The sequence below is a fragment of the Filobasidium floriforme genome (assembly GCF_021052385.1).
Source record: "Filobasidium floriforme strain CBS 6241 chromosome Unknown HD553scaffold_9, whole genome shotgun sequence".
NCBI classification, from domain to species: domain Eukaryota; kingdom Fungi; phylum Basidiomycota; class Tremellomycetes; order Filobasidiales; family Filobasidiaceae; genus Filobasidium; species Filobasidium floriforme.
This window is the reverse complement of record NW_025763630.1, coordinates 108843-133266: the sequence shown is the minus strand read 5'-3', so window position 1 is coordinate 133266 and position 24424 is coordinate 108843. Positions and strand designations below refer to the sequence as shown.

Sequence of the window (24424 nt, the reverse complement as noted above, 5' to 3'; positions counted from 1 at the left end):
TCCGTCAGGGGTATCATGATCCAAGGGTCGAGGCAATAACGGGAACGGACATCTCACCAACACGGGAAAAATGATTTCATGTCCGCGCGTCTGAAACGCCAACCCAAACTGCAAAAGCCTAATAATATCGAAATCCCAATCTAATGTGCCATGACCATGTCGTCGTCGATACAAATCCAGCAAGATAAACAACCCGCCCAACTCAAGCTCGGCCCCCCGCAAACGAAGGTTCATCCTCTGCCTCCTCTCTCCGCGTCTCCCCGTGTTCTGTCGTCTCGCCTCCCTTACCCGCGTAGTGGTCTGCAATGCTACTTCTGCATCGTCTGTACCAGCCAGTCCAACCCTTCTTCCAGCCCATCCCCCTTGGTCGCGCAACTCCCTCGGACGGACCATTCTCTGCCCTTTTCACCTCCGGCCAGACCGAGCTTGTCCGAGATCTCGGCTGGTGAGAGGGCGCCTTCGACGTCCTGTCCAATGTGCACAAACGTCTTTATCAGCCAAGGTTCCTTGCTCTGCCACAAGGTGTCATAGAACAGAACGTATCCTGGCATGACATGGCGATATTGGGGACTAGCTCACCTGCTTGTTGGCGAACACGAGCACGGGCACGTTCTTCAGCTCGTCCTCGCTGAGCATGGTCAACAGTTCCGACCTCGACGTAGGTAGGCGTGATGTATCCGACGAGTCGATGACGTAGATGATGGCCTGTCGAAGACCCCGGTCCGAGCAGGTATCAAATCACGCACACGAAGGAGGAAGTGAGAAAAAGGACATTGAACGTCAGTTTCCGTGTCATAGCCAAATTGCAGATTGCAGGTCGGGGTAGCGCTTCAAAGAAAGATCAGATTGAAGAGACTGACTTGAGTGTTGGCGTAGTAACACCTCCAATACGGCCGGATACTCGATTGACCTATAATGTATCGTAAAAACAGATTCAACCGTACACCAAGCATCAGCTTTCTGATTTAGGCCTTGCGTTACGTAAAAGAGGAAGAAGGTTGTGTTGCCATCGAAAGGTTGAAAGGCAAGAGAAGAGGACAGGACAGAGGATGTAGAGTCAGAGCTCGTGGTACTCACCGCCCAAGTCCCAAACTTGGAAGTTGATATTCTTATAAGTCACCGTCTCCACGTTGAATCCGATCGCTATCGAAAGCAAGCAACAAAACACGAGCACGATCATAAGGTAAGTTTACGAAGAAAGAGATTCACACAGGGTTAGGACTGGCCATAGTTGATGTGATGATGGTAGGATAAATTTCATGTGTAGGACGTACTTGGGATGGTCGATACTACTTCTCCGATTTGTAGTCGGTATAGGATGGTAGTCTATGGAATGGCAAGACAAGATTTATAATCACGATCAGCTCCGAGACCGCCAGGATCGTACTCCCCTCCCCCGGGCGATGTCTCCGGGGGTCATAGAGCAAGTCTCCATGACGCAACCCCCCAGAAACGCAGGTCCTGGTAGTGCCTTTGAACTCACCTTTCCCGCCGAGTCCAGCCCGACCATCAGTATCCTCACTTCCTTGTCTTTCCCCCAAAACGACAACGACGTCAAGGCCGAGTAGAGCCGTGATACTGATACGCCCATCTTTTATCTTGGTATTTCAGTGATAGGAATGGTGGGGGAGAAGGAGAAGGCGAAAAGGCAGGGGTAAATGGGGTTGTTTTTTAAGTTGATTGGTAATATGATCCTCGGCCTGGAATGTTATCGGCGACCTGGTCGTCTCGTCACCCACAGCTACGATCAGCGGGACGTCATCTTACGCAGGTTGGATACGAAGTAAGTTGTCTTCCTGGGACTATGTGCTCACCTAGACCGATCCGATATCGGACGACACGAACTTTTCGAGCTCGAACACGGTCGAGACAAAAGGCGAACCGGGTTGGTCCGACGAGATCCCTGAAAGACTCCAAGACTCCCCGATGAAGCGCGAGATATCGGTATAGATTCTTGCACCTGTACTTTGGTGTTAGAAGGTAGATCTAGGGGCTAATGGTAGGTCGTCTATGCTGTTTGGTATTCAGTAAAGGATGGTGTATTGATGGCAAGGTAGACGTTATTTGCCAGCTGACAAGGATCGACCAGGACAGATCAACAACACACAACAGGTTCCGCGCGAACAGCGACCGCTACATGGATCATGGAATGGAGTACAGCCAACATATCGTCGTCGTCGACGTCACACAATCAAGTATTCTCTACAGCCATATCCACACCACTTGCTCACTCTCTAGTCAACCTCCTCTCTGGCAGTAGTCATCCTCTCAAGCTAGTCCTTCGTTCGTTCGCGATGTCTGCACCGGCACGAAGAGCGGTCCCACCACCTCCCGAGGACGAAGTCGTAGAAGGAGCTTCTCCGAGCAAGTCGACCTGGCTTCCGGGGCAGCACTCTGGCATATGAAGCAGATCCTGATGATATCCTCGCGCTTTCTTTGGCTGGCGTGTTGGTGCTATGCAGACGAACAGATCTTGTCGGCGGCAAAGGAGGACAACGAGGAGCTCTTCCTGGAAGCTATCGAGCAGGAGCACGATATCAACCACCAGGATGGGTGAGTCTCTCGACGTCAGCGTCACTGCAATCTGATGTGTGTTGGCTTGCTAATGATTGTGTTGTATCTTTGTTCTCAAATCTGGTAGACTTGGAAACACAGGTATGCTAGCAATCACTCCGTTCGACTCGTTGAAGAGTCATTCTGATGATTGATGACGTCTTGTTTTGAATCCAGCACTGCACTATGCGTAAGCTCATTCCCCACCTCCCGCCATCCTGCTCCTCAACCAAGCAGCTAACTTCATTCTGCTTCACAATTTCATACCTCGCATTTGCTCTACAATCGTACTACCACCACAAACCACGACCTCAAAAAACCGTGCAACAATGGAACAATCATATGACATCACATCACAGCATCATCTACGCCTCGACCACCGTCCTGGATCACATCCTCGAACACGACCAGTGCGATGTAGATTTGCAGAACAAGTTGCAGAGGGATACGCCGTTGCATCTGGCCGTCAAGATCGAAGAGAACGGGAGGGAGGGTTTGAGGGAGTATTTGGGTGAGTCTCGATCTTCGGCCATCGTGTCGCAGTGGTATGAGGTGGCTATGTGGGGTCCGAGCGAGCAGGATAGGGTGGGTGGGATACGCTGGAAGTAGGCAGGCTGATATGTGAAACGCTTTTGTGCATCGGTTGGCTTGGATGGAAATAATCAGTGCAACAGCTTGTGGATGCCGGTGCTAGTCCGATGTAAGTCGAGATCTAACCTCCTAGCATCTTCAGTCGAAACAGAGTCGCTGATGACCACAAGATCTGATATCCTTCTCTGTGAACGGCGATCGCTGTCTCATGCAGGATCCGCGATAGACACTCTTTACGACCCATCGACCTCCTTCCTCCACCTCCACCAGGTAGGACCGACAACTCGGAGGTCAGAGCGTTGTTACGAAGAGCCGAGGCGGAATTGCAGTTGGGTGGAGGTGCCGGTAAGAATAGCGACGTCGCAGACGGTGAGTTTCAGTCACCGAATCGTTTGCACAGCTGTGTGACTGAAGCACGTTTGATGCCGGGGGACTGATATTCTTGTGGTTGATCGACTTGGCAGACGACGACTTGATCGACGAAGGCGATATCGCTTCGGACGACGATTAGATTGTGAACAGTCCGTACTTCCCCCCCGCTCCTCTGCCATCATCTTGCCTACCGGTCGGCCTCGGCCTCGTCCGCGTCTGCATTTCCTTGCATGTATCCCCCGCTTGTTTCCCCTGCTGTTCTATATCCATCATTCCCGATCTCTTGACGATCCCTCTCGATCGAGCTTCCAACATGCAGCATCCGTCGGCTTTCAATTGGGGAGACTGCGAAACGCGGATGCAAGCACGAAAAAGGGTGGCAAGGGGTGTGACGACGTTTTAGACACCGAAACGGGCAAGACCCGAGCTTCGGTCGCGTCTCGGCGCCTCTTCCGCGAGAGACTCGACTCGGGGGATTTGGGGACGAAGTCCGCAAGGCCGCACGGTAATCAAACCCGCCACCTCGTCGTTGCGTGTGATGATGGAGGGTGGCAATCACCGAGCTACTGCGGCGATCACTGCGTAAACTCCACCCCTTGGTCTGCGAATGCGAATGCCAACTGCCGCATAGAGCCGGGAGCATCTTGATTTGTTTTCTTTGTCAAACGCAGATACAGATCGGCCTTGGCTCGGCGTGCCGAGATGGCATTTCGATTTGTGCGAGGGCAAGGTGACGTAGTCACGTGGTTTCTGGCAAGAAAATCCCCCGGTTGACCCTTGTTTTCTAGTTTGCCGGCAGCAACGTCACAGGCGCGAAACCGAGGCCACGTTACTTCCGGTGCCGGTATGGGGTGAAAAACGAATGGGCATCGAGGATCCCCATACGGGAAGTGAGTGGTAAACGCCGCCGTCGTCACGGTCGTCCGACCTGGAAATTTATCCCTGCCACCACAAGGGGTAGAGGCAATTCCACTCGGTCAAGCTGGTGAGGTCCCCCGTGGAGGCGCTTGGCGAGGTTCGCGTACGACGTCGATCGTACCCCCCTTCGAGCGACAGGGAAATGCTACGAAGGGGTTGCAGCCGCCATGCCGTACCCCCGTACCGAGAGCAGTCCGGTAGGGTAGAGAGAAGAAAGAGGGGGAAGGCTACGGGGGGGCGGACGCAGGCAGATTTTGATGGTAGCATGAAGGGACAGATCAAAAAGACTACTTAACCGGCAGAGGAGCCCCCTCGTTGAACTCGACCCAGGTCTCACCTGTGACTACTCTTTTTCGCCCTTTCACTCTTCATCACTCTTCACTTTTGCGACAACTGGAAGGCTATCGCACCTATCACATAACACCATTCCGACCTCCTAACCATGTCTGTACCAAACGAGAAGCGTGATGGTGGTTTCGAGGAAGTGCCGATTACCAAGCAGGAGCCCTACACCCAGCCAAATGCGTATGAGCTGTCAAACGACAACGAGCAGACCATCACGGGATCACCGCGAACCTCGACCGACTTGACCTCGACACCGAGCAAGAACGACCTGGCCGAGAGTCTCGACCCGGTATACGCGGCCAAGGCGACCGTCCTGAACAATGCGCTCAACGAGATTGGTATGGGACGATACCAATGGGAACTCTTCGGTCTGGTCGCCTTTGGGTGGGCTAGCGACAACTCGTGGTTGATCGTAACAAGTCTCATCTTGGCTCCCGTTGGCAACGAGTTCAACCCCTCCGAGCCGACTTTTTTGACGCTTGCCCAGAACATCGGTCTTTGTTTCGGTGAGTTTTTGAATGGGTTTCGTTTCCGCATACGCGTGAAAAATGTGCCTCGCGCTGATCGTCATCGATCTTTTTATTTGGTCTTCTCGTTGTCCGTCATGACGAAATAGGTGCTTTCTTCTGGGGTGAGCTTCAAGAGATGGCAGCAGACCTCCGAGAAAGCGGTAAGCCGTTGCTGACCGTCTTTCGGTTGTTTAGGATTTGGCTGTGATATCATTGGTCGAAAATGGGCTTTCAACATGACGCTCGGTATCGCCGCAGTGTTCGGTCTGGCCGCCGCTGGTTCGCCTACCTTTGCCGCCATCTGTGTATTTGACGCTCTCTGGAGTGTCGGTGTCGGTGGGTGAGTGTCGTAAGAGTGATCTTGAATCCAGCCAATCAACAGGTTGCTAACAGATATCTACCCCTATCTAGTAACTTGCCCGTCGACTCGGCCATCTTCTTGGAATTCCTTCCCGGAACGCATCAATACCTCCTTGTCGTGAGCCATCCACTTCCACCGTTCTTAGGGGTTCGGAAGCTGAATCTCTCCTTTATGCAGGTCCTTTCGACATTCTGGGCGCTGGCACAGCTAATCGCCAACTTGATCGCATGGCCCCTTCTCGGAAACTTTACCTGTGAACAAGGAGCCGCTACCTGCACAAAATCGGAGAACATGGGTTGGAGATACTACGTGAGTGCTCGACTTGAGTTTCTGAAGCCCCGGACATTTATCTGACGGACGACTCTTTTCGTCTACTCACAGCTCATCGTCATGGGAGGACTCGGAATGATCATGTTTATTCTCCGATTCTTCTGCTTCAAGCTTCAAGAACCTCCCAAGTACCTGATGGGCAAGGGCCGAGACGAGGAAGCCGTCAGGGTCGTCCATGCCGTGGCGAAGAAGAACGGCAAGACCTGCGACCTCACGCTCGAGGACTTGCAAAAGTGCGAAAACCTCTTTGTCGGACCTGCCGCCGGATCCCCTGAGGATGAGATCAGGAAGAAGATGGCTAGGAGCGGAGAGTCTGAAAAGCTCGATTTGCACCACGTCAAGGCCTTGTTCTGCGACAAGAAGACGGCTTGGTCGACCAGCTTGTTGATCATCATTTGGGGTCTGATCGGTTTGGGTTTCCCTCTCGTGAGTCGCGCCATCGTTCCCGCTCGATGGTGTGTGTCAAACATGACTAAACGGATTTCTTTGTGTCTGTTTGCAGTACAACGCTTTCTTGCCTTATATCCAGGCTAGCAAGGGTGTTGAATTCGGTGACGGTTCGACGTGAGTATCATAACCGTTTGCTCCCGATGGCTTGATCCGATACTGATCTTGTATCTTTGCCCCGCCCGACAGCAATACTACCTACCTCTACACTGTATACATCGCCCTCTGTGGTATCCCCGGTGCCTGTGTCGGAGCCTTCCTCGTCGAGCTCCCCCGTCTCGGCCGAAAGGGAGCCCTCGCCTTGTCGACCTTCATGACGGGTGCATTCCTGGTCGGATCGACGTTCTCGAACAGCTCCAAGGATCTTCTCGCATGGAACTGCGCGTACACCTTCTCACAAAACATCATGTACGCCGTCCTCTACGCTAGCACCCCGGAGACTTTCCCCACGCTGCACCGGGGGACCGGGAACGCCCTCGTCGGGACGGCCAACAGGATCATGGGGATCCTCGCGCCCGTCATCGCCATGGTCGCCGGTCTCGAACAGTCTTCTCCCATCGTCTACACGGCGGCTGGATTGTTCGGGCTGGCATCGATCATCACCCTCTTCCTGCCTTTCGAGACTCGAGGCAAGATGAGCATGTAAAAACATACCTGCACACCACACCGCATCAACCCATCACCAGGACCCCCTTCCGCGCCTCTCTTTTAGGGATCACGACCTTTCTGCCGACTCTTTGACGACTCTTTTTCAATAGCAACTTCTCTTCTCGCTCTGATCTTTTTTTGAGGTCCCGGACTTCTTGGTGGAGGATCCACCCAGGCTAGCTCTTCAAGGTGACCGCTATCGCCTTGCACATCACTGTAGCTTCTCGTAGACATATATACAACAGCACCATCTAGATGTAGCATACTAGCGACATGCAATATCAGATATCATCCTTGCATGCAAACGACGTTTCGCCGCAGGCTCTCTTCGTCACCAGATCTCACTTCGTAAGGGCCATGTTGGCGAAAGCTGCGGAATTTACATCCGGGACGCATCTGCCGTAATAAAATACATCCGATGTGAACTGTTCACGCTTCCATTGCGCTTAAGCGATCAATTCCATCAACGCATCAACAGAGATGAGGCTATAAATTCAAGACGTCTCGCCTCCTCTCTTCTCGAGCTTCTCGACTCCTTAACTTCGAGTTCTTCATCCTCTTCCCTCTTCAGTCGAGTCACCGTTCATATAAACTCATAGACACCCCCTCAACCTCGTCTCATAAAGGCAAGTGCAAGTCGAAACGTCGTGGCGAATTATCATCATCGTTGTCATTCCGATCCTGACCGACTGACTTTTGGATCATTGCGACTTGGCAGACTCGACCTTCCTTTCCTCTGTTTCTACATAGCCTCGTCGGCAGTTCGACCTTGATCCCGACCTCCTCAACCTCTCCTCATCTCGTCTTGAACAACGTCGTCACCAAACAGTCGCTACTATCCGCTCATCCTTCGTTCGGACTGATCAACGCCATCAAAGAATCGCAAAGGACCCCTATCACTACAACACCTCGACCTACCAAGACGACAAGCATGTCGATTCCTAATCCACCTTCCCCCTCTCGGTCCCTCCGACGTGATCCCCGGTCTATCGACCTTGATCTCGATATCATCCGCCCTACGACCCCGGAGATGGACAGTCGGTTTGTCATCCACGACCCTAATTCTCCTTGTATGATCGCCCTCCCTTCTACCCCGAGCAGGACGACGATCCCTATCAAACCGAGCTTGGGGGAGCTGCATTCCTCGCCTTCTGGTGCTACCGATAACAATCTCAAGAACGATACCAACAATCAACCCGGCTCGCCTCCTTTCGATCAGAATCACAATCGTTCCGAATACCCTTACCAACATGGTAGACAAACCAGCACGGGGTCGTACTCCCTCAAGAAACCCAACCATAGTTTTTACGATGGCACCAAGTCGGTCACTTCCTCGACGACCGCTTTCGATTCGGGAATGTTGCATGGGACTTCGTCCGAGAGCTACTTGATCATCGACCCTAGGAAGGATCCTCGACTCTTTTCCCAGTTCAACAAGGCTAAAGGAGGAGGGAAAGATGGCTCGACCACCGGGACCACCGGGCATGGACATGGAGATGCTATGGACGAAGCACATGGGGCTGGGGCCGGGAAGAGGAAGCGCGTGGACTTTAACAAGCCGCTCAAGTTCTGGTTGATCTTCGTCTCGCTCTGTTTCTCCTGCTTGCTCTCCGCTCTGGATTTGGTGAGTCCTCTCATCAGAATATCCTCGTCCCGCTTCCTTCCTTTTTTTCTCGGCGCATCTCTTCACGTACTGACATGCGTTCTTTCCGTCTGTTTCTGGCACGACAGACCGCCATCTCCACCGCTCTCCCCGATATCATCAACGACCTCCAGGGGGAAGACTATATTTGGGTCGGATCGGCCTACGCGTTGACCTCGACGGCTTTTCTTCCATTCTGCGGGTCCATGGCTAATATCCTCGGTCGTAAGTGCTCGCCATCCCTTCCCTCTTCATACACCTGCATAGCACGGACCGGGACTGATGCTATCTTACAACGAACTTGAATTGATCGCGTGTCGGGGACTGGGCAGGCCGAAGCACGATGATGCTCTCCCTCGTCATGTTCATGCTCGGCTCCGGTCTGTGTGGAGGGGCGAGGTACGTGAGCTCGATGGACATGTTGATCGCCGCGAGGGCCGTGCAGGGGATGGGCGGTGGTGGGATCATCGCGATGACCGAAATCAGTGAGTCGCCATGTATCTCACTTGTCATCAGGCCGGCGACATGGGGACTGATGATGCACCACACCGCACATTTTGCTCGATACTAGTCGTCGCCGACATGCTGCCCCTATCAGAACGAGGCGTATTCTCTGGTATCATCGGTTGCGTCTGGGCTTTCGCCAGTGCCATCGGCCCGCTGATCGGAGGTGCCCTAGCTCAAGAATGGCAATGGCTCTTTTTCATCAACCTTCCTCTCGGTCTCTTTGCCCTCGGTCTCGTCTGGGCGTTCTTGGACATCAAATCACCCAAGGACGACCTGAAGACGAGGTTGAGGCAGATGGACATCATCGGGAACGTCTTGATCATCGGAGGGACGACTGCGGTCATCTTGGGGATCGTCTGGGGTGGAGCGCATCATCCTTGGGGCGCTTACCAGGTTTACGTACCGTAAGTCTACCCGCGCGGGGTCATTTCTCTACCCTCTCTACCCTTCACAAGCAAAAGCCGCTGACCGCCTCTATCTGACCGTAACAGCTTGGCTGTTGGTATTATCGCCACTTTCGGCGCTGTCTTGTACGATTTCCGATGGGCCGTCGATCCTACCGTGAGTCACTACCTCGAGAACGCGCTTTTGAGGATCTGAAACCGACGCGACTTTGAAACGCAGATCCCTTTCACCATCATCAACAACCGGACCTCGATCTCAGGTTACATCCAGACCTTTTTCCGTGAGTTCAAACCACAGGCTACAGGGATTTAGGCCCCTAAGAGGCTTACTGACCTGAGGTTGAGGTCGCTCAGACGGAATTGTGACGATCATCATCATCTATTATCTCCCGGTGTGAGTTTCACCTTCGGTCCAGGACGGTTCTAAATACTTCGCGCTAAGATCTCGTTGTTTCACCTCTGCAGCTACTTCCAAGCGATCCAAGGATCGAGCCCCGTCAGGTCTAGCGTGCAGACCTTCCCGCTCTCCTTGACCATCGCCCCGTTGGCCATCATGACCGGTGCCGCTGTCGCCATCATCGGAAAGTACAACTGGTCGAACTGGGCTGGATGGGTGATGATGACCACCGGAGTCGGCTTGTTGGCGCTGCTCAAGGTGAGCTCCTAATACCTTTTACATTTATGCAGCCTGCATCGATAACTGAGGATCGATTCTTATTGTGCCGACGCAGGAAGGCAGCTCGGTTCATATGTGGGCTGGGTTCCAGGCCATCGCGGGAATTGGCGCTGGAATGCTCTATTCGGGGCTCAATTTCCCCATCCTTGCGCCAACTCCACCCGATCTCAACGCTCCCGCCCTCGCGTTCTTGACTTTTGCGAGGAGTTATGGACAGGTCTTTGGGGTTACTATCGGAGGTAGTGTGATGAACAATCAGGCAAGTCGCTCTTTCCAAGAGGCGTCCAGGTTGTTGATAGCTGACAAGCACTGGATCTGACACTGCAGCTCAAAAAGAAGCTGCCTGTCGCGTTTGGCGCTCAATTCGGTTCCGCCCCCGATCTGTGAGGACGATCGTCGTCGAACGCTGGTGGCAAATCTGCTGAACCCGTCTCTGAACATGCACAGCGCCTACGCGGCCATCCCGGTCCTTCACACCCTCTCCGAACCCATGAAGACCGACGTGATCCACGCGTTTGTCGTCTCGCTCCGACTCGTCTGGCTCGTCGCCATCCCGCTCTCGGCCGTCGGTTTGCTCGCCAACTTTTTCTGCAAAGAGATCCCCATGCACAAGCACGTCGACGAAAAGTGGGGTCTCGCCGAACAAGCCAAGGCTGAGAACGATCAAGAGATGGGCAACGTCCCGCCGACTCCCATCGTTCCCATCCTCAAGTCGTCGCCCTCGACCGGAGCTTCGGTCGGGTTGGCCTACTAAATCGAGGGCTAGTATCTCGTACTCATCGCCTGTGTGCGATTATGGACTTCTTTCTCTTGTCGTAGTCCGTGAATCTGGTCGTGGAGATATATAGAAGCCTGCTTTTCATGTCCCTTGTTTTGGTCGTCGGGCAACCTTTAGTCATATATGATCGTTTCGAGTCCATCCTTTCACCGATCAGTGGACGTCTGTCTCTCCCTCTCTCTCTATCAGCAAATATAATTCGCACGAGTTCAGACTTTGACCTTCGGCACTTCCATAAAACATTCGATCGATCGTGAGACAATCATACAGACATCGTAAACCACACCACACCTCGCCCGTCTGCCTTCTACCTTCTACTGCTTCTGAGGCCCGTACCCCCGGAGTCCCTCGGCAAACTTCCACTCGGTTTGGTTCTCCCGACTGGCAGAGATATCGATCCCAGCATCGGTGATGGTGGCGATTTGGTACTGCGAGAGAGACGCGAGGTGGTCAGTTTTAGCATGCAACCACCTCGAGAGACACCCCCCAGACCGACCTTGTTCAGACTCCTCGCGTCCCGGTAGAACAAGACCTTCATACAGTTGTCCAGCACCGCCTCGGCTTCTTCGCGTGACAACAACAACCCTTCCTTTTCCCCCCGCTTCCCGGCGGCTTCCCGTTCCTCGTAAGCTTCCCTCAACAGAGGCTGGGCGAAATGAGAGGCGAACCCAGTAGCCAAGGTCGGCGCTTGATAAGTCGTCCCCAGGAGATCTATGTATCCGAGGAAACTGGCGAGCGAGCATGTCCACGTTCTGAAGGTCAGCGACATGATCTCTCTTTCCCTGCGCCAACCCGGAGTATCAAGACCAAAACCGCCTCACCTCTTGCCGTCCTTGACCCCACCCAGAACGATAGCGTTCCAAAGCGGGTTCATCTTGCTCCTCCTCGCGTACATTACGTTGCTCAAGTATTCGTAGATCTGTTCGGGGGCCAGGGCCGGGTGGGCGTCGGTGGTGGATTGGGCGCGTTCTTTGGTGCTACCGTGCGGCAAGGGGATGAGGTGACATGAAGAGAGATGTTAGCGATCAGACGTCATGGCTGTATTCGAGAGCAGATCGATGCGAGGTCGTGATTCTTGCGCGAGGGGAAACGTGGGAAATGACACGAAATCACGAGGAACCAATCTCGCCGCACGTTCCCTTGGTCGAGCGAAGCTGGGATGACCCATCTCTCAAGTCGCCAGCCGCTTCGCTTTTCGCAAATCCACCTAGTCCGAACCCGTATAGTGCTCGCCTGCGAACAAAGCGCTCGATCCCTAAACCCTGTTTAGTTCTGTGCCTCGTTCGGTAGGATTCGACCGGGCCAGGTAATTCCTTCCCGTGCTCGACTTGATCGTCTTGTCCGTTCGATAGCGAGTCTTTCTCCATCCAGATCTTCGAGCCAACAAAACAAGGCAGACGGGATTTCCTCTGAACACCAATACGTTTCCCCTCAGACTATACCCCTCTGTTTTCGCACGGACTGATAGCCTGCTTCGATAGCCTTTTTGTGTTCCCGACCGGCCGTGTCGTGTCGAACTCGAACATCCACCCCGACTCCCGATTTCCCACAGCGCCACCCCCGTCAACCCAAACATCCGCCAACCACCGACGCGCCCAAATGGTACCCGAACCACCCTGCACCATCGACCGAACCCGAACCACCCCGCACTATCGACCAAACCCGTGTCACCCCGAAAAGAGAGAAAACAAACCGAAAACAGGCTGTCAAGATGAAAGGGGAAAAAAGAGCTACTCACACGACCCCCTCCAAGATCTTCTTCAAGTACTGGAAATCCGACATGTCCCCGGCCACCGCCAAACACGTATGACTCGACCTCGATTGGGCCTTCTTCTCGTCCTTCTTCTCGTCCTTGGGGTCCTTCTCTTTGCTCTCCTTGTCGGCCATGACCTCGCTCTCGGTCTTGGCCGAGTTTGAGGGGTTAGGAGCGGACTCGGATAAGACCCCCGCACCCGCAGTCGACTGGCTGGTCTGACCCGGATGAGCCGCCGAAGACGAATAAAGAGGGTATAGACGCTGGATATCTTTGAACCGGGCTAGGGAGCCGTAAGAGGCTGTTTTTCCCTCGTCGAGTTTTAGTTCAGTGTATTTAGTTGTCGATGAGCGGGTTGATTTTTTCCCCGGGTTGTCATTCGAAAGAGGGGGGTGCCGGTGGAACGAGGGTCGTCGGTGAAAGCCACAGTCGGTAGAAGGAGGGTTGATTGAAGGGGGTCCCGAATAGGAGAGAGAGAGATCAGAAATGGGTGAAAAGGAATATCGATAGAAAAGACCGGTAATGAAGCAGAAAAAGAAAAGGGGTCATCGGTGTTATGATATGAGGGATTAGAAGAAGAATGAAATGGAGTTTGGTTTAGCCATCCCTGATCTAACCCAATCCAATCCAATCCGATCCGATCGAGTTGAATCGAATCCGATCGAGAACCGACTTGGATCGGACAACCAAAACAACAGATCGCTCAGAACTCACCCAGGTTGTCAGCGGCGAGCATGATCCCATCGGCGTATTTGAGCCCTAAGACGGATGTCCCGGTGACGAGCGGTTGTCTGAAGTGTGAATGTAAATAATGTGTTTTTCGATGTTCGATAGGATGTGATTTTCGATTTTCGGTATGGTGTGATTCGATTTTCGATGTGTTTCGATGTTCGATAGGATGTGATGTGGTGAGGTGTGGTGTGATTTGGGGTGTTGTGTGGTGTGGTGTGGTGTGATGGGTAGGTAGAGAGGAGAAGAGAGGATAGGATAGGATGGGATGTGAGCAGGTAAAAGATGGAAATGGAACAAAATGGCACGGTAGGGTGGATCAGCCGACCGGACGACGATAATATAACCATCACACGCAACACACCACCGACACCGATACCAACACCAACACGATGCGACTCACTGAGTAACCTGTTTCTCACCACCCATCCCACCGTTGAGGAAATCTCTCCCTGCCTGACCCACGTCATACCCATACCCATATTCCCCTGATGACGATCTCGAGTAGAAGTGACCGTGACCGTGCGAGTTGTACATGTCGAATGATTGTTGAGGGGTTAAGACTTGACCCCATGCGGACGGGTGCTACGGTATGTATGTGATTGGGGTATAAGTTTCGGCCGAGGTGAGGTGGGGTCGAGGTAGGTGGAAGAGGGGGTGAGAGGTGATGACGAAGTGTCAGTCTCGCCCGGTGATAGGTGAACAAGGGAACTTGATTCAGAGCTGGGAGAAGAGCTTACGTGGTTCATATTGGAAAGAGTCTGGTCTTATATTTGATTCGAGTAGGGTAGGTGTGGAAGGTGGTCGTGAAGAGAGAGAGAGAGGGGAGGAGTCGATCGTCTCGTATGCTCGAGTGTCGTTCCCCTTTGGATCTGGTGGTGAACGACACTCAGTCGTCACCCAACTACTACTAGGGGGATCTCGGAGCCGAGACAAGCTAGCGTGATGATTTTAGGTAATCTGGGTCTGAATCGCTTACCTAATCACAATTCAATCCCCTTACGTCACGTGACCCAGCGCTCACGTCTGACTTTCACGTGACCTCACCCTCTTCCTAGCAAATTCTACCCTCCTCCTCCCGAGTATAAACACTCTACAACTCTCACACCCTTACGTATCACTCCTCTTCTTCTTCTCCTTCCTTCCTTTCTCCTCTCAGGGAACGCTCGCAAAGGATCGTCTAATCGCAGCTCACAAGACACACACTTTCCTTTTGGTCGTTTGGACCGCCTTGTGCCTTGGGCTTTGCACCTTATACTTGAGCCTTTTTTCCGGCGGGCTCGACCACGACAATGACAGTGACGGACGACGATGATGATGACGCCATTCGGGATATCATGAAGCTCTGGGTTCGTTCGTAGCGGGAGGACCGCGGCGGATACGTCCTTTCAAGGCAACGAGCGCGAGAACGATGTAGGAGTTGAGGATGAGGACGAGGCGATCGCGGGTGACTCGGGGAACGACGGAAAGATAAACAAGGCGGAAGTCTGGGTGTGGGTAGTACTCGGGTATCGGTGTGTCCGGACCCAAAGGAAAAGAATTTTGCAGGTCCTCCTGCAGGTCGGGTCGCGTCGAGTTGACGAGGACTTCCAAGGAGGATGCGGGATCGGATGATGGACGAGGGCGAGGGCGAGAAACAGGACGAGTGAGAATTGGGGTTCTTTGGATAGTCGGGTTACACGCTGAAAAGGCTCGCGGACGAAATCGGGACCCCTGGTGGACCGGAATCAAACGAAACACTGCAACTACGGTCTCCCAGGCGCACACCTTTTCGTCCCCCCCTTTCGTCCAACGCGACTGTCCATTCCCCAACTCCCTCCTCTCGCTTTGCGTCTTCTTGATCCCCCCTTCGGCATCGCAAACATTCTCGTCCCCACTCGATCGACACGGCTCTGCTTCCGGTTCGGACCCCCCTTACTATCTCCCCTTACCCTTGTTCTGCTTGTTCCTTCGTTCATCTCGTTCGTCTCGTTCGTCTTCGTCTCGTCCCCCTCATCTCATCACAACTTCACCCCACTTCGACGAAGCTTTATCTGGAAGGACGTACCAGCCCCCTCCGATCTCGGCAGATCCAATTCTTGTCATCCTCGGCATCCTCGGCATCATCAGCGTCGGTCATCGCTCATCATCGTCGAACCCAAAAAAAAAAACTCAATTCAACGGGTCAAGGTCAAGGCGAGGCAGGGTGGTCCGACGCACCGAAAGGAACCGCTAGTCATTCAAAATCGCTGTGGGAGAAAGTCCCCGGAGCAACTTTTTTTACTTTTACTTCTTCTTTTCTTTTGGGAGGGGGGTTTTCTTTTTCGGATCGGGTTGGGTTCTGGTTGCGCTTGAGCTTTGGCTTTGGTTTTGGTTTGGTTTGGGAATCCGTTTGCGGCGTTTCGGGGGGGCTTTGGGCCGCGCCGCACTATCACACTCGACACTATACTATACTACACGTTTCACCCTCCTCGACCTGCAATGCAACTCCGACCTCAACCTCGACCACTTATCGACCTTTCACCAAATCGACCACGGGAGATATGATCACACATACGGCGAAGACGTCCTCACAAACCGAGCCACCCCAAAATTTACCCTCCCTCACCTCACATATTGTATCGATCTCTCGTCCCCCGGTTTTATTATCGGAGCGGACTTCTGGTCGGTATTTTATATGGGGGCACGATGGGATGGGTCCGGTACGGTCTGCTTTTTTTCGCGATTCTTTATCAAAAGGAAAGAGGGGAAAAAAGTCGGTCCTTTAAGGGGACGGGCCGAGAGGGCCTTCCGCACACAAAAAAATCTTTACTGGGAATCGCTTGGTTTTTGTTAGCCGAGGTGTTCTTGGGGGGGTTTGGCGGCTTTTTTTTTTTTTTTTTTTTTTTTTTTGAGGGATTGCGAGATGAGATGGAATGAGATGAGGCCGGAGGTCGAGGTCGAGGTCGAGGTCGAGGTCTTGAGAGAGTCGATGACTGTCGGTTGGTGTGCCTGGGTTCGAGGTGTCTGTGGGTGTATCGCGGGAAGGGGACGAGTTTGGGAATCGGGATCAGCATCATCGGAGCAACAAACGGGAAGGACGGGAGTCTAGCGGACGGTCCTTGACCTCTTCTTTTGTTTCGTTCTCGGTTCTCGGGCGTCGGATTACGTAGATGGGAGCTCTTTATCACCACGCCGCCTATAACGCCGGATCACGATATCCGATCCTCAAATCCTCGTTCGACATTGTTCGCTCGGTACTTCGGCAAATCCGAACTTGGCCCCTCTTCGGACCACCCTCTGTCGCCCTCGATTCCTTGACCGACCTACCGGCTTTCTCGGAAGTTGGGTACGAGCCGTCTTTTTTGTTTGTGAGGCGCGTTCTATCTTGCCTTCCGGAAGACGGCGCGGGAGGTCATGGTGTCGGGCGGCACTTTTGAAACGTTTTTACAGAGGCGTGGGTCGGAGGTGTGTGTGCCGAGGGAGGTAGTCGTCGGAAAACCGGGTCGGTCGGATGAACTTGGGGGGAAGACATGGCATGGCATATGGCGGTGGATAGAGGGGTTTTTCCTAACTTGTGGGCCCGGTCGGGAGTCAGGGTCGGAAAAAGGGGGTCGGGGTCGGGGTCGTCCCCACTTCCTTCTTCTTTTTCTTCTTGTCGTGGTATGATGGCTTAACTGAACTCGGATCGCCCGGAACGGAACCCGCGAAAACACGAAAGAGAGCCGTGGGAAAAGTACAAATCAAACCAAACCAAAAACCGAAAGCTAAAGCGAAAGAAAAAGCCCGACGACGAGCAAAGAAACCCCCTCACCGACAAGAATGAAGAAGAAGAGTAATCACGCTCATAGCAAAACAGTCATACGATCGGACCCTATCACTAAACCTCTCGTCCGTAATGGGGAGAGGGGGGTTTAACACGACGGGGCTTATTCTTGCGCGTTCCCTTCGACATTGGGTATTCGAAATTTGGCCGTTGTTTGGTCGCATCTATTCGAGTTGAATTTTGGGAGTTGAATTTGGGAGTTGGAAGTAGGGAGTTAAATTTGGGAGTCGGAAATCGAAGTGTTGGCGACGGTTTGGTACTGGTCGTCGACTCTGAGGCCATGAGAGAAGAGTTTTGTGCGAGGGCCAGCGGATGGTGGTACGGAGCAGGGGAATGCGATCGGGACTCCAAGGATCGAGGTGAGTGTCTCCTCCGCATGACTCTCCGCCGTGTCCTCGTATATGCGAGAGTGTGATGCGATGGACGTTCGGAGACTGATGACGATTTCCTTTCCAGATCATCATCTACTACACATATTCGAAACACTTTCTTTTAATACCCCTATACCTCCTTGTGGATCTTGATCTTGGGTCTGTTTCCCGATCGGTACCCCCCTGTTTCCTACACTCTGCTATCCACGGCTCTCGTACGACCTTGTCGACCTCGGTCTCGGCAACGATCACCTTCACCATCCCCGACTTGAAATCTGACAACGAACCGACAGCCGACGAACGACGACTACTCGAGAGGATGACCCCTATGATGTACACCCTGAATTTCTTCATCGCGAGCAAGTGCGGGCACATACAAACCCCTTTGCGGATGAGGCGACAATACTCATCTTTGACAAACTTTTGACTGAGGGGTCATTCACGTCTCGCGGGATTTTCGTCGTTCGTCGGGGGAGGAGGTGCTTGTACGCAATTATCATCTATGTAGTGTGGACATGATCACCATGCAAGGACACGTTCCGATACACCGATAGTGCTGTCAACGTTCGGTCGTCGATAGATCCCCTTGGCATACTGCATACATGGCTGATTGATAAGCCTTCGATGGATCCATTTTTTGCTTCCGCCCGACTGTTGCCGGAGCCGAAAAGGGAGAGTTGGCAAGCGTTCAATCCTCGATCGATTTGAATATGCTCAACGTCGAGAGAGATCGATGACGGACATCTTTCGATCGTACTCTTCCTTGTACATCGTATACACTCGACACTCACAATCCTTCCATACCATACGGGTAGCATGCAAAATCTAGAATAGTAGTCGGGTCGTCATGATCAGCTCTCACCCACCACCTCAACCTCAACCTCGACCACAACCTCAACTCTCCCCGCGGTCCGGCAAGGCCCCCTCCGCCACGACTACCAACACGACGACGATGGGGTTACACGGGCATCGACATCATCCTACGGCCTCGTCGTCTTCTTCTTCTACTACTACTATTTTTAATCATAATCATAATCATACGGGATCGGGTACGGTCCACTCCCATTCGTCTTTGACGAATAAGGGGAATATCAGTAGCAGTAATCATGGGAATGCGAACGGGACGGGGAGTGGGAACGGGAGTGGGAGTGGGAATGGGAACGGGAGTGGGACGGGAAATCATAACGTGTTGAAACGAGGGGACGCTTGTCTGTTTTGTAGGAAGAGAAAGTTGAAGTGCGATGCTGGTGAGTCTATTCGTCTTTGTTCTTTCGGCTTGGTCTTCTTTGAGATGGACAGGGTGGAGAGGTGGAGAGGTGGGGAAAGAGGTGAGGAGCGAGGGCAGAGAGGGAGGGATAGGGGGTGTCGACCTGGAAGGTCGAAATCGAGACCGAGACCGAGATCGAAGTCGAGTCGAGTCGAGTCGGATATGGATATCGAGCTTCAGATGTAGAGGTGCGAGGTGCAGATCGATCGAGAGGGAGATGCAGACTTAGAGGTCGAGATGGAGTAGGAGATCGCACGAGGAAGAACCTACCAATACGATAACGAAAACGAACACGACGATTCCATAACCACGGTCAGGAGATCAAATTCTTCATTATTCGTATGTCCTACGAATAATGAAAGATCGACCGATCGGCGGGAACGAGACACGATCGCACGGTCACACGGTCACACGGTCGGTTGGGTTCGAGATTGAACGGGGACGGAATCTACTTTACTGCTATACCGATCCAAATATATTGTTATACGGACACTGATACTGACGATCTCCTCTCTCCCCTCTCTTCGCCCGTCTACATTCTTATCTCCTATGTCGATCCGAACAACACCACTCAAACGCCTCAGTGAAACCTCGCTGTGGACAATGCACGCGCTTGAAGAAATCTCCTTGCGAGTACGATCATTCGTGTGATGACAATAATACTCATAATGGATCCAAGAGACCTCAATCTCAATCTCAGTCGCAAGGAAATGGAACCAAGGCTGCCAGACAAGCTTTTGGGTCTGGGTCTGGGTCGGGGTCTTCAGGCTCGTCCCAGTCACAATCTCAAAGTCGAGCTCGCGCTGCTGGGAAGACCGAAACCCGAGGTCCAGGTCCGAACTCGAACTCTCAGGGGGCGAACGGGACCGGGCCCGTCGTCGGGATGGATCTGGATCGCGATCTGGGCACGGGCATGGATCTAGATATGGGTTTGGAGATGGATATGGGCCGTCAGAGGAACGTCAACGATAACATCAATAATCAAAATATCCTCGATTATGGCTTCATTTCGGCTACCTCGACTACCACTTCCATGTCTGCGGGTACGGGTGCGGGTGCGCATGCATTAGAAGCTGGTGGTGGTGCGATAGGACCTTTGGCGAACGGGAACAGGGATAACGCTGAGAACGGGAATGGGAGCGAGAACAGGAACATTCTCCCGGACCTGGCCTTGTCGCCTAATTCGTACGAGGCGTTGACGAGCTTGTTACAGAGCATGAACGGGGTCGATCAGAACAACAACCTTGACGCCGGGCTGGGTCTTTCAACGTCGTCGACGCAAAACCAGATGCAGATGCAAATGCAAATGCCGTTGCAAGCACAGATGGGGATTGGACCCGGGATGCAAATGTCCACGGGATTGACACCGATGCCGAACCTCTCTACGCTCAATTCGCTCAGTTTCCCGTTCGATTTGCTCACCACGTCGACGTTTGGTGGTCCGGATCTCGATCTTTCGTACGCCGCACTCGGGAATCAGGCGGATTTCGTCGCCAACAACAACAACAACAACAACGTCAATGCCAATGTCGACGCCAGACCGAACGGCATGCTCGGAGAGACGAGATCGAACTCGGCCTGTGACCCCATCGTGGTGACGGACCTGGGGAAACCATGGTTCTTCGAGAAACAGCCTTTGAAGCTATTGAATGATGGATCCGATCGATTCGGCGATTACGATGCCGAGACGCAAGGTGGAGGATCGTTTACTCCGTCCGGATTCGAGCTGGTCATGGATCAAGCTCAGGCGATGGTCGACGACGACCTTGTCAGGAGGAGGCGAAGCGATACGGGTGGGAACACCGGTGGCAACAGCTCGATGGACGCTTTCCGATTGCCCACTTCGTTCCGCCCCGGATCGGATCCGACGAGCGGGTCTGCTTCGGCCTCTGGCTCGGGTTCTGGCGCGGGATCGGCTGTCCCCTCCCCCGGATCGGTCATCAACCTCTCTTCCCTCTCCCCGGGTGCGGCGGGTCAGACGACAACGTTGACTACGGCCCCGACGGCGGAAGAGATCCCTGCCATCTTTAGGGAGAGACTGTTGGGTTCGTTTATGAAGCAGGGGAGGCGGTTCGGGTTGATCTACCATTGGCCGACGTTTTGGGAACGGATGAGAGGGGAAGAGCACCTCAGGCCTCATCCGGCTTGGGTCAACGCCATGGTGAGCTGAGTGCCTCGCCTTGACGTCGTTGGCCATCATCCACTGACCCGCTCGTCCATATCGTCGAATGGTGTCGCCTGGCAGTATGCTATCGGTGCCCGGGGATCAGAGGATCCGGCTTTGCGCAAGATGGAGAAACATTTCGCCCAGCTCGCCGAGGAGCACTTCAATTCGGGCTTGTTGGCGTACAGTCGGATCACGGATCTCGTTCGGGGAGCGACGTGTCTGGGGATGTACAATTACTGGACGGCACAGTATCACAAGGTCAGTTTCGTGGGCAAAGGTCGGTATGGACTGACAATCGAGGCTGACGGTTGGTGTTTGTCACGTCTCTGCGCGCAGGCGTGGGACATGTCAGGTCGAGCGAGTCGGTGAGTGGTCGGTCGAGTACCAACCCAGCAGTGACATCGAGCTGACCACGACCCACAACGACAGACTCGCCGTCAGTAGCGGTCTCCATCAGATCCCGACGGGATCGTTGTCCAAGCTCAGGCGGACGCGGTTGACGGCCAAGCACGAGGAAGAACCTTGGATTAGGCGGACGACGACGTTCAGCTTGCCTCCGCCCAATAGCGAGATCGAGTTGGCCGAACGTATCCACGCCTTGTGAGTCGCCCACGTGTGGATCTGCGAGACCTCATTCAGAGCCAAGCTCAGCATGTCTGCGTCGGTCTGCCGGCAGTTGGCAAGTCTTTGTGGTCGACCGAGCTGGGTCGGTCGCGACGCAGTGGAACACTGTGATAGAGCACGACAAGATCACGACGCCGTGGCCGTTACCTTTCGAAGAGTACCTCAATGTCAGTCGACCGTTATATGGTGTGTGGACTTGGGATCTGTAGGCTCACTTGACATGGCTTGGCAGGACAAGAACGTACCCGTCAAGGACGAGCGGATGGAAGATCTGACTAGCGGACGGATGGATCCGACACCTCGAAGTACAACTTATCAGTGAGTCAAAGGTGATGGACGCACATCGGCCGAGTTGAAGCTGATCGGAAAAGCCTTTCGGCTTGCAGGAATCTGTTGACGCAATCGGCAAGTGGCTCTGTACTCTCCCCCAGGGCGATCCAAAGCTAACCTTTGATTACCTCGCAGGTGGTCCTGATCGAACGCTGTGCGGCCTTGCTATCCATGCCACCCGAAACGACCGACATGTTCGGCCAGACCATCGATACCTCTCGTCAATCAGCTCACGATCGATATCTCGCCGAGATTTCCTCCGCTCGTCGAGTCCCTCAGGCGCATTATCGACTCGAAAACGCGATCGACGCTTTACAAGCCAGGGTCCCCGAATCCATGCGGAATGTGGCCAGTATCGTGCCCCTTGATGGGTCGCAGTCGATGACCATGGTCAATATCGACAATTGCGCTTTGGTGAGCTTCTGTCGGCCTCGAAAGAACGTCTTGTCAGCGGAACAGCCGATAATTAATTCGAGCGCGTTGCTTTCCAGCAAACCCGACTACTCGGCGCTCAGATCTGGTTACACGACATTGACGACTGGCAATTCGACAATTCACGAGCGTTGAGCATGGCCCGCAGGATGATCTCGATCACCCGTTTGATCCCCGATCACGAGTTTGCGAATTTGGATGGCTTCGTGAGTGACTGCCAGCAGGAAGCGGGAAGTTGCGCCAGCCTCGTACTCTGACAACGGTAGGACTGACGATTCCTTGATCCCATCCTGTCCGGGGGATTTGGGCTCAGATGTGCATCACGTGGACTCAAGCGGCGAGAGTTCTATTGAAGGAGCTCCGTCGATGTACCGTTAAAGGTGACTCTAAAGGTCAGTTTCGGTTGTCTCCATCAATTTTGCTGGCATGTGCGCTGTCATTAACAGGTATATAACCTCACGGCACGATTCTGTTACGCTCGACATCAGGTATAGGAGAGATGAACAGGGATCTCGACACGCTCGTCTCGATTTTCGTCAAAGCTGGTGCTGGTTCCGCTCTTGCGTGGGTCGATCTCGTTGCCGAAATATCGCGCCCGGTCCGACGCTGAAACTCGCCATCTGCATTCATCATACAGCGCTTCCCAAGTTCATCGCGTACTCCGCTGGCGCACTCTGGACATGAATCAGCCCGGCTGTAACGTGTGTTCTGACGTCGGACCTACGGGGCAGTGCTTGGCCTGTGAGGCGTCCCGAGAGGCCAAGGGAGACGAGCATGGGTGTCGCTGGGGACCTTGTGGCGACAAGTGGGGATGGGCAAAGGAGAAGGGGCTGTGATCGGGCTGCGTTAGATCCACTGTAATTCGCGGAAATCGTTTAGATATACGGTTTGACGATAACCCCAGCATGTAGGGTCTCATGTCAAGCACGGAAGCCGCAAGAACCTACCCTTGCTTGAGAGAGTCTAGGCTATTCTTACAGCATAAGCAGGCGGCGCATCCGGTTCAGAGACGTCATAGCCTGCCTTCTTCATGGTCAATGTGGGTTCAAGATATCGACCGCACAAGCGGCAATCCGGCAGTGATATTTGACACTGTGTCCTCTCTCATGGAATGGTGTCGTCGACGTTGACGAAGATCCAGTGACTTGTCTCACTGGAAGACAGACCAGACCGAGCCTTGAAGCAATCTGAACGAGGACGCCTTTGAAATGCGCATGAATATCTGGTACTGGTAGCACTTCTTTTTCCCCAACGAAATTTCATTCGTGAACCTCATCGGCGTTGTAATCGACAACGAAAGGCCTGTAACGTAACAGAATTGGTGGTAGCGAATTCGAGGAAGTGACCAGCTTCGTCCACCTGAACGAGCGATCATACAGTACAAGCGGTTGAAGCATGCGCAGGCGAAAGATCGTTGGTGACAAACGCACATACTGTACAGTATGCCGTCTTGGTCTCGGTCTTGGCCTGATTGCACGTGCTGAGTCTGGAGAGTCATCACATATCGATCTATTTCAGTCGAAGGTGGATCCCAAGGGGGGGGTTGTAACCATCCCTCCGATCACGCCGGAAACGTGAGAACAATCTCGGTTCCCACCGATCCTACCTCCAGAAGTGCTGTAATGTAATGTGGCCGACGCGAAACGGGGAACCGGGGTGTGAATTTTGTTGGAATGTTCGGAAGGTGGATCGAGCGTTGATCGCCCGGTCTACGGTATGTTGTGCCTCGAGAAAGGAAGGAATGAGTAAGGTTTCTCTTATCGCGATACTGAATTGATCGATGCGACATGGCACGGCACGGTATGGTACGAGGTGGGGGACGAGGTGTTTCGAGTTTCGAGGACTCCTTTCGCTTCGCTTCATGTCTGAGCGGCATCGCCGGGACC

The 24424-nt window shown here is 53.4% G+C and overlaps 7 protein-coding genes across 7 annotated transcripts; 4 read left to right on the top strand and 3 right to left on the bottom strand.

The window, feature by feature from the left end:
• Positions 1–60: 60 nt before the first annotated feature.
• On the bottom strand, positions 61–1835 carry HD553DRAFT_310044 (small monomeric GTPase). The gene is made up of 6 exons (XM_046179783.1): positions 1484–1835; positions 1275–1326; positions 1078–1143; positions 861–910; positions 580–705; positions 61–467 (listed from the first exon to the last, which is right to left on the bottom strand). The coding sequence occupies exons 1-6, from the start codon at positions 1589–1591 to the stop codon at positions 309–311; spliced, it is 561 nt and encodes a 186-aa protein (XP_046037036.1). The 5' UTR covers positions 1592–1835; the 3' UTR covers positions 61–308.
• Positions 1836–2030: 195 nt separating this feature from the next.
• HD553DRAFT_310039 (uncharacterized protein) lies at positions 2031–4117 on the top strand. The gene is made up of 8 exons (XM_046179782.1): positions 2031–2364; positions 2463–2553; positions 2642–2655; positions 2731–2743; positions 2913–3064; positions 3220–3253; positions 3359–3513; positions 3609–4117. Exons 1-8 carry the CDS (start codon positions 2145–2147, stop codon positions 3653–3655), a joined length of 726 nt encoding a protein of 241 aa, XP_046037035.1. The 5' UTR covers positions 2031–2144; the 3' UTR covers positions 3656–4117.
• A 296-nt stretch (positions 4118–4413) lies between these two features.
• Positions 4414–7376, top strand: HD553DRAFT_331340 (sugar transporter). Its single transcript, XM_046182013.1, has 8 exons — positions 4414–5285; positions 5396–5410; positions 5484–5628; positions 5700–5766; positions 5827–5958; positions 6031–6405; positions 6482–6543; positions 6616–7376. The coding sequence occupies exons 1-8, from the start codon at positions 4877–4879 to the stop codon at positions 7070–7072; spliced, it is 1662 nt and encodes a 553-aa protein (XP_046037034.1). The 5' UTR covers positions 4414–4876; the 3' UTR covers positions 7073–7376.
• Positions 7377–8575: 1199 nt separating this feature from the next.
• Positions 8576–11057, top strand: HD553DRAFT_271380 (iron permease; the record flags this gene model as incomplete). The annotated part of the gene is made up of 11 exons (XM_046177711.1): positions 8576–8698; positions 8806–8941; positions 9049–9201; positions 9288–9627; positions 9715–9784; positions 9848–9908; positions 9982–10021; positions 10093–10282; positions 10359–10545; positions 10611–10686; positions 10751–11057. 11 exons carry the CDS (start codon positions 8576–8578, stop codon positions 11055–11057), a joined length of 1683 nt encoding a protein of 560 aa, XP_046037033.1.
• A 250-nt stretch (positions 11058–11307) lies between these two features.
• Positions 11308–14450, bottom strand: HD553DRAFT_310033 (nucleophile aminohydrolase). Its single transcript, XM_046179781.1, has 7 exons — positions 14304–14450; positions 13967–14148; positions 13549–13625; positions 12820–13135; positions 11903–12058; positions 11578–11809; positions 11308–11509 (listed from the first exon to the last, which is right to left on the bottom strand). Exons 1-7 carry the CDS (start codon positions 14310–14312, stop codon positions 11396–11398), a joined length of 1086 nt encoding a protein of 361 aa, XP_046037032.1. The 5' UTR covers positions 14313–14450; the 3' UTR covers positions 11308–11395.
• Positions 14451–16502: 2052 nt separating this feature from the next.
• HD553DRAFT_310031 (uncharacterized protein) lies at positions 16503–18400 on the bottom strand. The gene is made up of 2 exons (XM_046179780.1): positions 17804–18400; positions 16503–17706 (listed from the first exon to the last, which is right to left on the bottom strand). The coding sequence occupies exon 1, from the start codon at positions 18091–18093 to the stop codon at positions 17815–17817; it is 279 nt and encodes a 92-aa protein (XP_046037031.1). The 5' UTR covers positions 18094–18400; the 3' UTR covers positions 16503–17706; positions 17804–17814.
• A 49-nt stretch (positions 18401–18449) lies between these two features.
• HD553DRAFT_310029 (uncharacterized protein) lies at positions 18450–23705 on the top strand. Its single transcript, XM_046179779.1, has 13 exons — positions 18450–18965; positions 19570–21146; positions 21231–21410; positions 21489–21517; positions 21582–21752; positions 21829–21943; positions 22009–22094; positions 22163–22181; positions 22242–22520; positions 22598–22744; positions 22852–22930; positions 23027–23102; positions 23176–23705. Exons 1-13 carry the CDS (start codon positions 18566–18568, stop codon positions 23372–23374), a joined length of 3357 nt encoding a protein of 1118 aa, XP_046037030.1. The 5' UTR covers positions 18450–18565; the 3' UTR covers positions 23375–23705.
• Positions 23706–24424: the final 719 nt, after the last annotated feature.

Bases quoted from the DNA above. Each gene is read 5' to 3' on its own strand.
- HD553DRAFT_310033 (XM_046179781.1), bottom strand. The intron at 13,136-13,548 runs GTGAGTTCTGAG...AGGGAAAAACAG, and splicing joins GCTCGCCGCTGACAACCTGG to CCTCTTACGGCTCCCTAGCC. The intron at 11,510-11,577 runs GTCGGTCTGGGG...TCTCTCTCGCAG, and splicing joins ACGCGAGGAGTCTGAACAAG to TACCAAATCGCCACCATCAC.
- HD553DRAFT_310044 (XM_046179783.1), bottom strand. From the start codon at position 1,591: ATGGGCGTATCAGTATCACGGCTCTACTCGGCCTTGACGTCGTTGTCG. The intron at 1,144-1,274 runs GTACGTCCTACA...TGCTTTCGATAG, and splicing joins AGTAGTATCGACCATCCCAA to CGATCGGATTCAACGTGGAG. The intron at 911-1,077 runs GTGAGTACCACG...GATACATTATAG, and splicing joins CCAAGTTTGGGACTTGGGCG to GTCAATCGAGTATCCGGCCG.
- HD553DRAFT_310029 (XM_046179779.1), top strand. From the start codon at position 18,566: ATGATCAGCTCTCACCCACCACCTCAACCTCAACCTCGACCACAACCT. The intron at 22,521-22,597 runs GTGAGCTTCTGT...GTTGCTTTCCAG, and splicing joins ATATCGACAATTGCGCTTTG to CAAACCCGACTACTCGGCGC. The intron at 22,745-22,851 runs GTGAGTGACTGC...ATTTGGGCTCAG, and splicing joins TTGCGAATTTGGATGGCTTC to ATGTGCATCACGTGGACTCA.
- HD553DRAFT_331340 (XM_046182013.1), top strand. From the start codon at position 4,877: ATGTCTGTACCAAACGAGAAGCGTGATGGTGGTTTCGAGGAAGTGCCG. The intron at 5,629-5,699 runs GTGAGTGTCGTA...ACCCCTATCTAG, and splicing joins TGGAGTGTCGGTGTCGGTGG to TAACTTGCCCGTCGACTCGG. The intron at 5,959-6,030 runs GTGAGTGCTCGA...GTCTACTCACAG, and splicing joins ACATGGGTTGGAGATACTAC to CTCATCGTCATGGGAGGACT.
- HD553DRAFT_310031 (XM_046179780.1), bottom strand. From the start codon at position 18,093: ATGTGCCCGCACTTGCTCGCGATGAAGAAATTCAGGGTGTACATCATA.
- HD553DRAFT_310039 (XM_046179782.1), top strand. From the start codon at position 2,145: ATGGAATGGAGTACAGCCAACATATCGTCGTCGTCGACGTCACACAAT. The intron at 3,065-3,219 runs GTGAGTCTCGAT...GGAAATAATCAG, and splicing joins GGGTTTGAGGGAGTATTTGG to TGCAACAGCTTGTGGATGCC. The intron at 3,514-3,608 runs GTGAGTTTCAGT...TCGACTTGGCAG, and splicing joins GAATAGCGACGTCGCAGACG to ACGACGACTTGATCGACGAA.